Raw genomic sequence first — 16,655 nt, 5'->3', positions numbered from 1 at the left:
CAATAAGTATTTTGTTAATTTTACTCTATCATAAATATTTTTATTTAGTATTTTATAACTATTATTTTCGAATTTTAATAATTTATTAATTAGTTTATATCTATTATACTATTATATACTACAAGTATTTATTGAAAAATAATATAATAGATATTATATAATTATAAAAAATAAGTAAATTTACAATTATTGTTAAATAAAAAGTATAATTAATTTAAGAATGAATTAGTTTATAACTAAAATTAAAATAAATAATTTGCTGAAAGATATTTATATGTATTTTAATTTGCATATATATTAATAACAAGCTTGGTGGTTGTGACTATTATTTTTCTCCTTGACGAGGGGGGTTCCAACCCATCTTCCACATTTTGGGAAAATTTTAAAATTCAAGCGGTTCAGTCGAACCGATCTTACTGAGTTTGACCGGTTTACTCTGGATTTGACCGATTCGTTACCTTATGCAGTCTAATCATCAAACCGAATTGGTCTAAGGTTCAATTCATCTGTTTTTCAGTCGAATTGGTTGGTCCGCTCCGATTTTAATAACAATGCTTATGAATTCTAGTACACTTCTACATCCAAGTATTTCTTTTTCAATGATTTAACATGGATAGTCTGACACATCTATTTATAGAAGAAGATTTGTACCCATAAAATATGGGTTTCACACAATAAAATTACTTAAACACTAAAAACTCCAAATTACCTTTATCTTCACTACTATTACCATCGTCCCCCTCTCTCTTCGCATTCCCTTTTTTTATTCTCTACCTTCAAAAACCTTGAACTTGCTGGACTCCCTAAAGCATTGTCGCACGACCTCCATCAGCCACAGCTACTTCAATTCACAAACCATCAATATCGTCGCGCGACCTTCATCAGCCACGACAAGCCGACGTTGCAGAGCGTGAGGACACGGTCTTCGACGAGAACTAGACTCCGTGGCTTCGCAAGAAAATTGGAGGAGAATTTCATCCACGCGTAATTGTTGTCGCCAGAGAAGTAGAGGGTGGGAAGTTTGTTGAGGACCATCATCGATGACTTCAACACCTAATTCTGCAATAGTACCCTTCATCTCTTCTCTCATTTTCTGTTACTCCTTCATCATTGTTGTTGGTGTTGCTGTTGTTGTTGTTGTTGTTGTTGTTGTTGTTGTTGTTGTTGTTGAGAGAGAGAGAGAGAGAGAGAGAGAGAGAGAGAGAGATGTTTAATGTTTGAATAATTTTATTATGTGAAACTTATGTTTTATGGGTATAAACAGTAATTTTCTTCTTCTATGAATAGATGTGTTAATGTTTTCAAAATATGCATATATAATATTTTGAGTTTTTAACATTTCAAAAATATTTTTTAATATCATTTCTCTATTAAAATTAATAATAAACGATTACTTAATCTTTTTTAAAAATAAAATTTGTCTGTGTCTTTTCTAAGTTTTTTACATAAACAAAATAAATATAAAACAAAATTACGCAATAACTCCAAATTAAATTTGGTTGCCACATGTCTTTTTTTATTATGTAAATCGTAATTTAAAACGAAAAAATAATATAAATCGTAATTATAAACCATTAGAATGAGATTTGCGTAATGTGCTATGTGCGGGACAGTAAATTAATAATAGTATATAATAAATATTAAAAATAGCTATGTTTTGTATAATTAAATTAAATATGTATAAACTAAAGTTAAATTTAAAAGGTGTTTTATTTAAAATAATTTGTAGTACAAAAAATTTAGATGTTGGATCTCCACAACATGACTTTCAACACAATATTTCTAAAATTATTAGTATTTTGTTAATAACTATATATGTAAATAAAAAATGAATTATTTGTATATTTTTTGACTCTTTAAGTATTAATTTCATTCTTTGTATTTTTGTGGATTTTCCTTTCACATCTACTTGTTCTTCTTCTCCTAATGCATGCAGTTTTCAATGACATTTATAATAAAAAGAATAAAAATGTGTAGATTTTTTTTTTGAATAAGTTATTTTTAATAAGAATAATTGAAATAGTATAAAATGAAATTACCTGTTAATATTTTTATTTGACCCACTCTGTTAGATAATGTCTCAAGTGATCTAATTCAAAATAGTGTTAGAGAATGTTCAAAACTGGATCTTTAATTTTTTTTTTTCACAACAGTTGTGAGTAAAAAGTTTGATTTCATTGTATCTTTAATTGGTCTATACAAATCATTTGCATATTCTATTTTCAAATTTTTTATAGTATAAACTTTTCCTTCTTGTAACAAATATTTGAAGTTATTCATCATATTTTTCTTCACAATTACATGAAAAGGTATTTTCTACAGTAGTGTTAGTAAATCATAGTTAACAATTAGTTAAAAAAAAGAATTACATTTGTTTTAAGTTATTAGAAAAGGAACAATGAATAGCATATAGAAAGAAGTATAATTGTAACGATATTAGAATACAATTATATATAAAGTATTAGAAAATAGGCTTTTTTATTTAAATAAAATAATAGAAGATTAAATTTATGTGAATCCCCTAAATAAAATTTTAAAACGTGAATCCCCTAAACTATATAATATATAAATCGTCTTAAGATGATGTGAGTTAGATAATGCATGAAACATGTTACCCTAAGACGATTTATGTGCATTTGTTCAATAAATTTCATGCATAAATCGTCCTAGGATAACATGTTTCATGCATTATCTAACTCACATCACCCTGGAACGATTTATATATTATATAGTTTAGGGGATTCATGTTTTAAAATTTCATTTAGGGGATTCACGTAAAATTGATTTTCTATTATTTTATTTAAATAAAAAAGCCTAGAAAATAATATAAAAAGTATAAAAAGCAAAAATAATTAAAGTATTTTTTTTATAAATTCAATTTAAAAATACAATAAATATGTTTGTTTTGTACCTTTCCATCTAATATAATCATTTCTATGCAAAGAGATTCCTCTTCATTTGTGGGTGTTAATGTTTTTTATAAACGAACCATGCGATTTTTTATAAACCAATTGTCTGTTTGTTTAGTGATATTATCCAAAGAATGATGTTCAATTGAGTATGTTTGTTTAGTGATATTGTCCAAAGAATTATGCTCAATTGAGTAAGTTTGAGATGTTGTGTAGTTCGAAAATAAATTTCTTTGTACTAAATTTGATGTTATTTGAAGGAATAGTGATAAGAGACTTATATAAATAGTTCAAATAGTATAAAATTTGAATATTTGTAACCTAAAATTTATTATGATTAATAATATTATTATGACATTTGTAATATGAATGTTTATTATATTTGATGAGTTATTTATAGAAATTAATAAATTAATTATTGGGGTTATAAATTTATTGTATTGTTTATAATACAATAAATTTATAACCCCAATAAATTTAATGTCTTTGTAAGTTACAAATTTAGTTAGACACTATTAATTTTTAATTATTGTCATTAGTAATTTTGCACCCTAATTTACATATATTTCTATTACTTGTATATATATTTTGCTGATTTGAAAATAATAGTTAATTTGACAAAAATTGAATGATTGATTCTAAAATTTTGCCAAATAAGCGATGTTGTAGAAAAAGAAAAATATCTTAAAAATAATGTGAATAAATTTAGCCATCTACTTTTGTATATTAAAAATAGTTAAATTTGAGAGCTAAGTAAAGAAAGAGTAAATAGTAGTTTTTATTACGAAGACAAAAAGAAATTAAATGAAAATCGTGATTCTCTTTTACTGCATATAAAACATTGCTTTAAATTTAAACTATAATTTACTGGCCAACAAGCCATAACTCAATGGTATTTATTCCTTATTTGTCTAGAGGTCTCGGATTCAATACCAGATGTAATAGGCTAATTTTTTTTAGTAGAATGACTGATATATCTCAACATTATAAATTTTTGTATTTTTTAAACTTGTGTAAGTATTCAAATAGAATTCTTGGATTTGTGTTTAAAAAAAAAGTTGAGGTACACAAGTCAGACTCGTACACAAGTCAAAGACCTCAGATTATTATTTTAAAATTTTTAAACACAATTCGAAAGATCTTACTATAAAAATCAGATAAGTCTGATTTCTATACCACCCAAAAATCGTTATTAATCCAATATCAAAAGAAAAGTGGATGTAATGACCACAAAAGAAAAACTACGATTTATTCTATCTTTATAAATACATATTTACACCACTTGGTATTAAGAGATTTGCTACGCTTTACTTTTGATTGTATTAAGATATTGTTGCATATTATTAAATATCGGTACTTTAAAACTATTTTTAAAAAAATTAATCAACAAGGCACTTATTTAAACTTCATTTTAATCTCTTCATCAGTAGCAAGCGTTTCCGAACAGTAAAATATGTTGATATTCAGGAGTATTTTCTTTAAAAAGAAATTTTTTGATCCAGAGATTCTTGCCAAACTGTTGCCCAGAAAAACAAGAGCATTAGTAATTACTTTGACACCTATTAGACAGGTAAACTCCCATAATTTGAGTGCTGGGCAAAGCATCTATCCATCCAAGTGCAAATAATACAACTCTGCATTAAATTAGAAATAGCAAAGTAGTGACCTCTCAAGTGCTAACGAGGGAGGAACCATGAGCTGGATAGTTTCCCAAACAATGGAAGGCCTGTTACTTCTGAACACATTAATATTAACATACTGAAAAAGAAAATCTAATAAATGTAAATGAACTGACCTAAGAAACGGCTACACTTTTTAACATTATAATATCACTACTACTCAAAAGAAAAATTAATAATATACATTGATATCCTAAGCCTAACACTATACTAATCAGGACAACCATAGGAATGCATTCAACGCTAGAATTTGAGGCGGTACCAACTACCAACTGCATCATACAAACTCATCTGCACTGCAGTAATTACCGCAACGCCTAAACTAATTACATACTATAGATCTAGCAACCTTTGAATAGCCAAAACCAATACAACTTCAGACCATCAGTGGATAGACCTGCTGCTGGTTTCAACTGATGTCACAAAATAACATCCGACTCTCATTCTCATTCTCCCACCAGTGGAAAAATTGAAGGCACAATACCCAACATGTGCCTCACCGATTTCGCCTTGCCATAATAGCATGCTGAGTGGCTTTACTGTCGGCTTTTATACGGTCAGCATACATGGGAAGGCGAATTATCTCATTTATTTCGTTCAACAAGTCCTCCTCAGTGATGTTATCTTTAATACTTCGCATAACCTGCAATAAATTGCAAGATGGCTGTAGGCAAGAAAGACGATAATAAATTGATGAAGTTGGAAAATGGGTGTCAATATAGCACCTTCCTGTATGTATTAAACTCGTTCGGAGTTGATTTATCTGTCCTCACTCGCAAGAATACCCATTCCTGATTATCAGAATTCCAAGAGCACTCTATGATCTTTCCAGAATAATCAGCGGGATCTGAATCATCTGCAGATTTTAAATTTAGAGTCAGCAATTTCAATTAGTGCAATTGAAAAGAATAGGGCATAAGCCACCCACTTTTAACAACATAAACAAGTAGCAAATCATGTACAGTATTACTAAAGCATTATCTCCCCTCCCCACCCCAACCCAAAAACAAAATTTGTTGACACGGAATTGGCATGTAGATTGTAGAACACTTCAGAAAACATACAGATAACACCGTCATTACTTCGTTTATTTCCTGATCACATAGAATAGTGATGTTGATGAAGCATGAGTGAAAAATCACATATCAACTTATGATTAGTCGAACAAGCATAGTCAAGTAAAAAATTGACTGACCTCCAAATGCAACCCGATTCCCATCCATTAGTTTCTTCTTTCCACGTTCATAGAGAAAAAGTAGCTGGTGATCATCATCGACCTATCAACATGGGCAGCTTAAATTAGTTGGAAGCATCAGCAAGTCAGCAACAATAAATGACCATGTAATAATTGAACAATATCCAACTCCACAATCACTAATGAGATTATACAACCTCAAAGAGAAAATCCACTGAATTCAGCTCCGCATATTTCCATTTTAGCAGGCCCTCATGAGTTCGTGGTACATATGGATCGTCCCAGCCCTGATCATTAATATTGTCAGTAACAATCTCCATCAATCTAGAATCATAAGGAAGAAGTAAGAAAATATACACATGGATTTTCGAGGATAATGAATGGCCCTATGTAACTGGACTATGTGGTAGTCTAGGAACATGGTCCTCTTCATTTTCATTCCCTCCCAAACTTTCACTGAACATCATATCAGATTAAGCTATATCAGCCAGAGACATTTTATTCTCATTCTAACACTATCGAAGTATGTCCTAATGCATATATCTTAACAAATGAAGCAATCAAACAGGATTTGAAGCAAAGAACCAAAGAGCAATATGATCCAAAGTAGTTTAATTGCAAATTTGGTATCAATATACAAGCATAGGGTTCAGGATAGAAAATCTCATTCTGCTCTTTGGTCCCTTAAGATTATCAAAACCTACCTGAAATATGAGACCATCTGCCTCATGTGAAAGCTTTTTAATGAATTCCTTTAAAAGCTTACTGACAGTAGAGAGCAACCAAAAATCTTTCCTCCTCACCTGAACATTTCAAGCATATCAAAAATGCAACATGGGAAACTAACGTAAATCTGAACTGTTCTAGGCTAAATTAAATGACCAAAATAAATACCCTAAATGGTTCCAGGTCATATCTGTAGTAAGGGTTCCTGCTCTGGAAAATATGTTGCCTTTCCGTATTTCTAGGTTCAATTACTTCTTTCTCAAGCATCTTCCACCGTTCATAGAAGGGTCGCTGCATCAATTGTTTGCCAATAATCATACACAGCTAGGTACAACTTGTATCACAGAATCAAAACTAAAAAGAGAAAACAATAAACATGGTGGAGGCAAATTATTGAAAGAAAAACTCGAAGTTCAAATTATGTTTCATGAAAGCATATTTTCCACCAACATGTTTTATTGACCCATACAGAGGTTACTCATCCTGTGAAGAAACAAAAAGGAACCAGACACTCATGCTAATAAGACATAATGTTCATCAGAACCAATTTAATTGCTTAATCAACATAATGCAAAGAAGAATCTCTTTTCGTCAGGCAGCATTTAACTTGTTTCCTGTTGATCCGACTAATAAAAAAATTGCCAAGAGTAACAACTAAGGACAAGATGATAGGTTAGACCCAAATGCAGCGAAAATATATAAGAAAATGGAGAAAGGAAAAATGGAAGAATGAATTATTTAGGTTTGCTAAACATTTGTCTTAAAGAAAAGTTGAGACAAAATATATATTAAAAACAAAAACTGTATATGACTCCCTACCATGAGAATAGATTGAATAAAATTAATCAAAAACAATGGACATCATCCGGCATTACTTTGAGCAATTACAAATGCACCAAACCTCTATCACTGATAAATGGTTGATTGCCATCAGATCATATATAAGGTATCTTCTCTCCTGCTTATGTGAATCTGGCAATGTATCTATAATCATCTCACCATCAAGTAATGTGAAGTGATGGGTCTTCTCGCCCAAACCCTTAGAACCCAAAAATATAACATAACAGTTTTCATTAGTTTCTTCTTTTGCAATGAAAGGATTTTATTAAAACGAAGAGAGGAAGAATACAAAGTCATGGGAGGACAATATCCTCTATAAAAGACCAAAAGCTTACAACTTTTTCTCTTTTACATTTTTTCCTTTTTGGGGTGGGGGTTGTGGAAGGAAGGGGAGGGAGGGGAAGATCAAGGAGGAATCAAGAAAAAATAGCTTTTCAGTCTCCCCACATATTGGACAGAAATCATTTGAAAAGATTAGGAGCTTTATTTGTAGTATACTGATTAATCAGTGATGATGGTACTCAAATGTCAAAATCTATTTCATAAGCTCATATATATATATATATATAACAAAAAGCAACAACAACAATAACAACATAGAGGAGTATACACACCTCTGTACCCCTGCAGGGAAACCTCATTTGGACCCTTCGAAAGTTGAAATTTCTATCAATTAAGTAACACCCATCCATCGTTATTAGCATCATATATCTTGTACCATCAGCTTTCCATGTTGCATAATAATAACGTTGTCGTAACAACTGCAAATTCTCCCTACATAACAATGATACAAAATTTAATGTCAACAGATAAAACTCATACATGAATAAGAAACAATGTCTTAAACAAAACCTCTTGAAACCAATTAAGACAATTACAAAAATCTGCGAAATCATTGAAGCTCAAAAAACTGACAACTTTTCCAAGAGATCTAGTTTAGATACAATAATAAAAGATATTCCAATTTTAATGATGGGACAAAAGCATCCTCACGGATTTGTACAATTCTCAAAATAAATAATAAATAATTGATCATTTCACACAATATCCCCTTTGACAAGCATTAATAACTTCCATAGACAAACAAGATGAAGATGCATGTAAGCAAGAGAATGAAACCATGATGCACAATCATGAAACAAGACATAATAACAAAAAAAGTATTACAGCTAAAACAAATAGCAGTCCTTGGTCTAATGTTTATAATTATAACATACCAAGATATGATAAAAGAAAATTATTAATGGCTCATGTAAGTAGTACCTGTTAAGAGAAACTGGATGTGAACCTGGAAATTGTGCATGTCCCCTGGGCTGCAAAATATAAGAGCTGAATGAAGTAGGTGACTAATCCCAAAGGAAGTATGAAAAATCCATAAAAGTAGCTAGGAATGTCAATAACCTGGCTAAAATGAGAACTTTTTACACAATAAGACCAAAGCCAAAGGCAAGAGAAATAGCAAGAATACAACAAATGCCTTGAAAACACAAGACATGTCCAAGCACATCAAAAGGCAAGCACAAGGCACAGCAATATGACAATTGACAAGCATAACACACAACTAAATGATAAAGTAGCAAGCAGCATATTAAATGACATCAACTTTATTAAAATGTAATTGAATAAGAATGTTTAGCTGCACCGAAGCTAAATTAAAACATTGATTCCAAAAATGAGCTCGAAATCTAAGCAGTAGACTCGGGGGATGGAAAACCTACCCCAACACCCAATTTAAGTGTTTGATAACAGAACTGCCGGAATGCATCCTGCTGATCAGAAGGTATCTCATCTCCCAAAACATCATCATTTGTCAACCGAGTGTCTGTCTCATGGTTCTCCTGATAGAATGAGGAAAATTTCAGGATTTAAACATGTAACGTGGTTGACTCTACTATTTCCCCATGAATATGAGTATAACACTATTAAAGAAAAAGATAACATAATTATACCAAACCAACATTCAGGAATGTCAGGTACCACAGATATCTGGCCTGATGCAAATCTTAAAATTGCCAGACCGCACAGGCAAACACAGACAGACATAAAGAAGTTAACAGTACTAATTTTTCTTCAAATGATACATTTACCTGTCACAGATATGACACACTAGCCAGCAGTGAAAATGGGCATTATTTTTAAAAATAAAATAAAATAAAAAATAATGAGGTGAAAAAAAGGAGTTTTTTTTTTCTTTTTGTTGGACTCATTATGTTCTCTTTTTATTCATGTTAAAGGAATTCATTAGAGCAAAAAGTATGGTAGGACTCAAGGATGACAAGTACCAAACAAGAACAGAAAAAGAAATTCAGAATGCAGCAAGACTTACTTTTTGTTTCTATGTGGTAATTTAATTCACTGTGTATTAAATCATTCCCTCTATTCTGAACATTACCTCAATATTACTTCAGTGAGGTGAATATATCTAAATTTCTATCCTATAGTATTTGGTTCTGGTCCAGTTATATCGTATGGAGGACGTAAAATAGGCATTCAACAACAACCAAAGAAACAGCAAAACCAGTACACTGCCACCAAAACCTTCAAAGCACCACAATGGAAAGGACAAGGTGCAATCAATATTGATCAGCAACTTCAATCAACTTCTTAAAAACCTGCAACTTTCCCTCATAGTTTTTAAGTGCCACTTAGGACTTATCTAAGAAAATTTTAGATTCTAAATGCGTTCCACGAGACCAAACATAAAATAGGACTCAACACACCAGAAGATCAAAAAGTAATCATGTAGCATAAGATGATAATACAAGCAGAAATACCAAAATTCAATATATTATCCATACATTCAAATGGGGGACTGGTTCTCCATCATCATCATCATCTGGAACTGCTTCACCGTTGAGATCAAGTTCAGAAGATCTCTTCCATTCTGGAGTAGGAGGACAATTTACCATTTCAGGCTTTTTTTCATGATAAAATGCATATAATGCATCAATGTAATCAGGTTTGTAGATTCCTGGAGGGCGTGCATCAGAAAATATTTTTATTGCCTACAAAATGAACAAATCAAAACTCTAAATACATAAATCAAGCAACATTTGAAAAAGACATATTATGCAAGAGAGAGAGAGAGAGAGAGAGAGAGAGAGAGAGAGAGAGAGAGAGTTACAATTATAAAATTACTGCATAACTGATTACTGACCTGAGTAACAGACATTGATGTAGTACGCATTAGATAATGGATAATCATGTATCCAGTACGATTATGTCCATGAGTACAGTGAACAAGTATATACTTCTTTGAGTGTTTTTGACGTGATACAAATTGTGTGACCTGGAAATTTAAATTATCACTGACAGATTAGACAATGCCATATTGATATGAAATTTCTTGCACACAATTTTGTAAAAGAAAATGTTAAAAAATTATGTAAGCCATATTGATATGATAAAATAAGGATATTAATTTGAGTAAAAAATGAATCACTGATGAATCCTAGAAGAGGACATGAAATGCATGCCATGTTCTTTTAAATAACTTGAGATGACTGCAAAAATATGATCAAGAACAAACCTCATAGACAAATTGATTCACAGACAAATTATCAGGTACCGAATCGCGCCCCCTGCATTGGATCTAAAACACAACAATCTTCAAATGTAAGAAGAAAGTGGCATCACAGTTTTAAGCCACAAAAGATTGAAAAGCATTGAATTGGCAAGCAAAACTTGGCCACTACACACCTTTACATGCTTAATACCCTCTTTCTTTAAATCTGACACTGGATAGTACCGAGTAGTATTTGTCAAATCAATTACCAAGCCAAGCTGCAAATAAAGAGAATCATATGTAAATAAGCAGCATATTTTGTTAAAAAGATTTTCCGGATGAAATCAAGCATTCAATTTCTTTAATTTAGCTGCTAAAGACAAACAGCAGATATTGTAACCGAGTAAACAACTAGATAGACTGATACAACAAAAGTATATTTTTCTATTTGCTGAAAATCCAGAAACTATTTTCCTTCGAGTACTCCTGCACCTCAATTTAAAGTTGAAGAAAAACGCAAAAAGGAACACATGAAACAGAAAAACTAAAATACAAATGGATAGTTGCAGTTTTGTAGAAAACAATACTTACTTTTCTCCCTAAGACTCTCATCTGATGTATCACTTGTTTAAATGAGTATCTTTTACCAGGAGCAATGCAGTCGTTGAATGATTCACCAAGTGGAACCTTAGAAGGTATCATACCAAAAATTTCCTGGCCAAATGAAGGGCAATCCAACCAACCTGCAAGTAAAGAATAAAATGACAATATTTTGTTGTCACATACAACCATCTTTTTTTCTTTTAGATGAAATACAACCATCTTTATCTTGATTTCTGACATAAAATGTACTCCAACAACCTAAAATATGACTGAAAGAAATAATAAGTAGATATCAATCTGCATTTTATAAGATAAAAAAAAAAATCTTCCAATACCATGCATGTGTGCGCACTACACACATAACACATCATAAATCTTTTCATTTATATTTAACCAAATTTACCATTTACAAAAAAAAAAAAAAAAAAAAAAAAGGAAACTTTACATGTGAAAATCATCGATGATAAATAATAAAACCCAGTACAAGTCTACAAAGTTCAACATAAGGATAACCATCTGAAGCTGACATGCAGATAACAATAGCATCATGTGACCATATTAAGTTACACGGTGAAAGTAAGAATTGAATCACATTAGAGCATTACTGTTGATCACTTCCAAGAAAGCACGTGGACCAAGGAAGGAGACCCTCACCTGGTGGAAGCCTACTTTTATCATATGATTTAAGGGCCTTAGTTTGAAACAACTGATCATATCCACGTGACTGTGATAAATGCCCAGGTCTGTCATCAGAGCGTTCTCTCTTCAATCGTTGTTTTCTCTCTTCGCGCTCCTAAAAGAAGCAATATGTGAAGAATTGCATTACTGACTAGATATTTTAAGGTAAATACGGTTTGAATAATTGTGAAAACCCAAGAAGTAAACATGTAGCTTATAAATGATTGTGCTATTGAACAACCAAAGAGAATTATTGTTGGAAACTCTAACCAGTTCTAATAGAATGTTAACATAGCAAGAAAGAAATCTTGGGATTGTAGGCTTTTTCCTTTTTCTATGGTCTCCTATGATGTCCAATAAAATTCCAAAAGATCAATCAAACTCCTTTTGCTAGAAGGCTTTTGATTAAAAGCCTAATTTTCCACCAGTAAAAAAAAGTTTTCGATTAAAAGCCCTCGTTGCATTATTTTAACTATCACATTTCATAACACAGAAAAATCTAACTCAAACTTTGAATTACTGTCATTATGTGAGAGTATGAACAGACAGAAAGATGGAGTACGCGGAGACAGTAGACGGTGGTAAGAAGATTTCATGCTAATCAAAACAAAAATTTTCTTGACTCAAATCACATGCAACATTAAACTGTTTCCAGTCAAAGTTGGACTCAACAAATTCATCTTCAATCATAAATCCTTCCTTTTGTATTGCAAGAAGTCTTTAAAGCAATTTCTACCACGTACTCGTCAAAATAATAAGCCACAAACATGCTCAACTCAACACCTTATCATGTTATGATGGCAACCAATCAAGCACATTTACAATTTGTATCGAGTATTTATGATATTAAGCCTGACTCCAGTTTCCAAGAAACCAAACGATTTATAATATACCAGAAAACAGAGCAGACAAGTACTAACATCATCACTAGAAGAATTGACCAAAACATCTGGGGAGTAAATGGATGGGATCTGAATGAACTTTCAGTCACAGACCTTAGAAAAGAAAGGACCCATGCCCACCTTAGAATAGAATGATATTCCCGAATCCTCTAGAATCTTACTTACACTAGATATAAATAGGAGAAAAACCATTAGATGTACAAATTATCAAATAACACAATTCCAAATCATGAATCGGCCAATCAGCTTTGATTCAAGGTGCTAGTGATGCAAATCGGTTAGTTGAAATGATGAGATGATAGAACTGCATTCATTGAGTCAATCATTCAATTCGATTCACATTGAATTGCAAGGTTGACATAATTCACAATCACGCATCACATGCGGTCATGCACTACACATAGGTTGGAACATTCACACAAACAAACCAGGTCTTTTGTTACCCGATTTGTAGCCCAAAGCCCACCTACATTTTTTTTTTCTTTTGAAACTATAGGCACCGAATAAAAAAGGAGACAAAACACTATTTTCAATCACACCTATTTGACCTATAACCAATATTGTAATGTAGCTTAAAATTAAAAAAATAAAAGAATGGGTCGCTCACCGCTTGGTCTTAGCTTCGTATTGATGATAGAAGATTTTGTGATTTTCCACCTTATTTATGACTTCAGTGATGACCTTACGCTATTGCTTTTGTCGTTTCCTAGTCTAGAATATTATTTTATTTATGATACGTCATGTATAATGTAAGTTTAAATTGTGCATCTAAATCTTACAATTCAATACAATTCACAATTCAATATCCCTAGCAATTCAAGTCTTTAACTGCAATTTGATAACCTTGGTGCACATAATAGTTCATTGACAATCAGTGTTATATTCAAAGGAGAGCACTTAAGCATTAAAATCCTCACTTCAGTACCCCAAAACCCTAAATAAATGTCAAATTTTAGGGGGCATCAAAAGGCAGATCACAGTCAAACCAAATGAAAATCATTTATGAACATCTATTCACAATTTCTTATCGGCATAATAAATGAGACACTAGTAAGTACTATCATAACTGTGGGAATCAAAGAAACATACACATCCATAATAAGAAAATAGAAACAGAAAATAAAAGATGAGAGGACAGGGTACCCGGCGTGCTATGTCAACTGCACTTTCAACACGTTCCTCTGGTGCATGGTACTCTTCGACAACATGTCCCTCAAAGATATCTTCATCTTCCTCAGGGACTGGCGATGCATTCAAGTCCATAGCAACTATCATCAAGCATCAAGCAACATTCCCTCCTCACCAACACTACAAAAGAATCTCAAACTGCCCACAACTACCTTTGTTTGCAAGCAAAGCAACCCTTTTGCCCTGCACCATTCAAAAATCGGCCACCCCATTCTTAAACCAGCACGTTCACAAATTTTACCAGCTTGTGGTATAAAAGTATCAGCTCAACATGACAAAGGCCCAAAAATTTTTGCTAAAATCCTCAAATACAAAATGCTCACGCAATAGTGGAAATTAATAAAATAACGCAGCTGAAAAATCAAATACTCTGCCCTCCTATGACAATTAAGCTTTTTCTCCCACCATGATTACCCCAAACCCCAAACTTTTAAGAAAATTTGGAAATAGAAACAAAATAGCGAAATCCCAGTTAGACTCTCTCCTCTGACATGCTCCCAGCTCGCAGGGGGAACACTACCATTATCGGAATCAATGTGGGAAAGAAATGAACCAAAAAATTCACATGCGAAGCTTCGAATTACGAGAGAAACAGAGAAAAGAAAAAAACAAGAGAGCGCCCAAAAAGATCGAAATTTGCAAACCTGAGCAAGCAAAACAAAAGGGAATCGTGGGCGGAACGGCGAAATTGATCGGTGCGGTGGATCACGAGGAGTGGAGAGCGTCACTGAGAGCTGGTGCTGAAACCCTAGAGAGAGAAAGTTGTGGTAGAGAGAGAAAGAGAGCAGGGTTTGTTGGGGTAGAGAGAGAAAGAACAAAGAAGTGAGGGTTGTTTGTTGTAGCTTTGTTTTGTTTTGTTTTGTTTTTATTATTAACGAACGAACGAATGAAAATGAATTGAAATTGCGAAAGAGAGAGCGCAAAAACAAAGGAGGAAGAGGGCGTGGGACGAAGAAATACGTGATTCCGAGATATCTCTCCTTTTACCCACGACTTTAATATTATTGTTAGTGTAAATTAATTACAATTTTAATGAAACTTTGAACACCCGACCAAAAAAAGCCATCTATCTCCTCGGGTATTATCTATTTACTTCTACTTATTAATATACTAAAGATAAATCTTTTTTTTTTGTTTTTTTATAGTATCCGCTAATCCGGCAGGCCAAAAATTAATTTGTCGTGGTACTGAGTTCTATTTAAGGGTTTGTCACTGGATAATTTTTATCTTTATCTTTATCTTTATAGTAATACAAATGGGGAACTCATATGCTGAAGTGGCGCTCATACGTTGAGTATGGGAATTTATTTATTTAGGTGTCGTCACTAGAAATTTTTAGATTTATATTTATAAATTATAAATTATTATTTACTTAGGTTGTTATTTTCAAATTTTAAATTATTTGTTTAGATTGTTATACTTAGGTTATTATTTTTTAAATTTTAAATTATTTTATTTAGATTGTTATTTTTTAAATCTTAGATTGTTGTACTTAGGTTGTTATTTTTTAAATTTTAAAATTTTTTACTTAGGTTGTTATTTTTTAAATTTAATACTATTTTTTAAAATTTTGCTGATTCTTTTTAGCACTACTTTTTAAATTTTTGTAGATTTTTTCAAAAAATTGAGGTACATACATAAATTTAAATATATTTACGTTAATTTAGAATTTTAAAAATTGTTAATATATTTATTTACTTTATGTGCAAATTTAATTCAAACATGTCATCCTATCCGCGTCCTTCATTAGTGGCATGAGATACATGTTTAATAATTGTCAAGATGCTATGGCAATTTGTAAGAAATATGGATATCCAGACCTTTTCATCACAATGACTTGTAACTCGAGTTGGCAAGAGATTGGCAGGATTAATAATCCAAGGAACTTAAAGGTTGAAGACCGGCCGGATATATCGTGTAGAATGTTCAAAATTAAGCTTGACATGATAATCTCAAATCTTAAGCACGGAATTCCATTTAGAGTGCTAGATGCAGGTATTGTTCTTCATCTAACCTTATTTTTAGAGAAATATTCCTTTAGATTGTTATAAAATAAATGACAAAATATTTTCTTACTTAACATATTGTTGATTTTCTATTATCACCATTAATTTATCAAAGCACATATATAAAATAGATATTTTATTTATAACATATATTTTTTTGTTTTTTGGTATAAGGCATGTATTTGGTGGAATTCCAAAAAAGAGGTCTACCACATGCTCACATTCTTTTATGGTTAAGTGGAGACCATAATATAACAACGACAACTCAATTTGATCGGTTAATATTTTTAGAGTTGCCAAATCCTGTTCGGCACCCAAAATTGTTTAGAGTTGTATATACATATATGATTCATGGACCATGTGATAGAGCTTTCTCAAAATCTCCCAGCATGAAAGATGGGTACTACACTAAATATTATCCCAA

The 16,655-nt window shown here is 31.8% G+C and overlaps 1 protein-coding gene across 1 annotated transcript; it reads right to left on the bottom strand.

The window, feature by feature from the left end:
- Positions 1–4,638: 4,638 nt before the first annotated feature.
- LOC107625682 (uncharacterized) lies at positions 4,639–15,237 on the bottom strand. The gene is made up of 18 exons (XM_016328372.3): positions 14,870–15,237; positions 14,181–14,408; positions 12,112–12,250; positions 11,446–11,597; positions 11,049–11,132; positions 10,879–10,941; positions 10,507–10,638; positions 10,148–10,354; positions 9,068–9,187; positions 8,613–8,662; positions 7,964–8,123; positions 7,411–7,548; positions 6,678–6,800; positions 6,488–6,586; positions 5,981–6,070; positions 5,784–5,865; positions 5,314–5,444; positions 4,639–5,231 (listed from the first exon to the last, which is right to left on the bottom strand). Exons 2-18 carry the CDS (start codon positions 14,310–14,312, stop codon positions 5,085–5,087), a joined length of 2,049 nt encoding a protein of 682 aa, XP_016183858.1. The 5' UTR covers positions 14,313–14,408; positions 14,870–15,237; the 3' UTR covers positions 4,639–5,084.
- Between the last annotated feature and the right edge of the window lie 1,418 nt (positions 15,238–16,655).

The sequence above is a fragment of the Arachis ipaensis genome, chromosome B2 (assembly GCF_059453495.1).
Source record: "Arachis ipaensis isolate K30076 ecotype BB chromosome B2, ASM5945349v1, whole genome shotgun sequence".
NCBI classification, from domain to species: domain Eukaryota; kingdom Viridiplantae; phylum Streptophyta; class Magnoliopsida; order Fabales; family Fabaceae; genus Arachis; species Arachis ipaensis.
The sequence above is the reverse complement of the archived record's forward strand: the minus strand, read 5'-3'. Positions and strand labels throughout refer to the sequence as shown.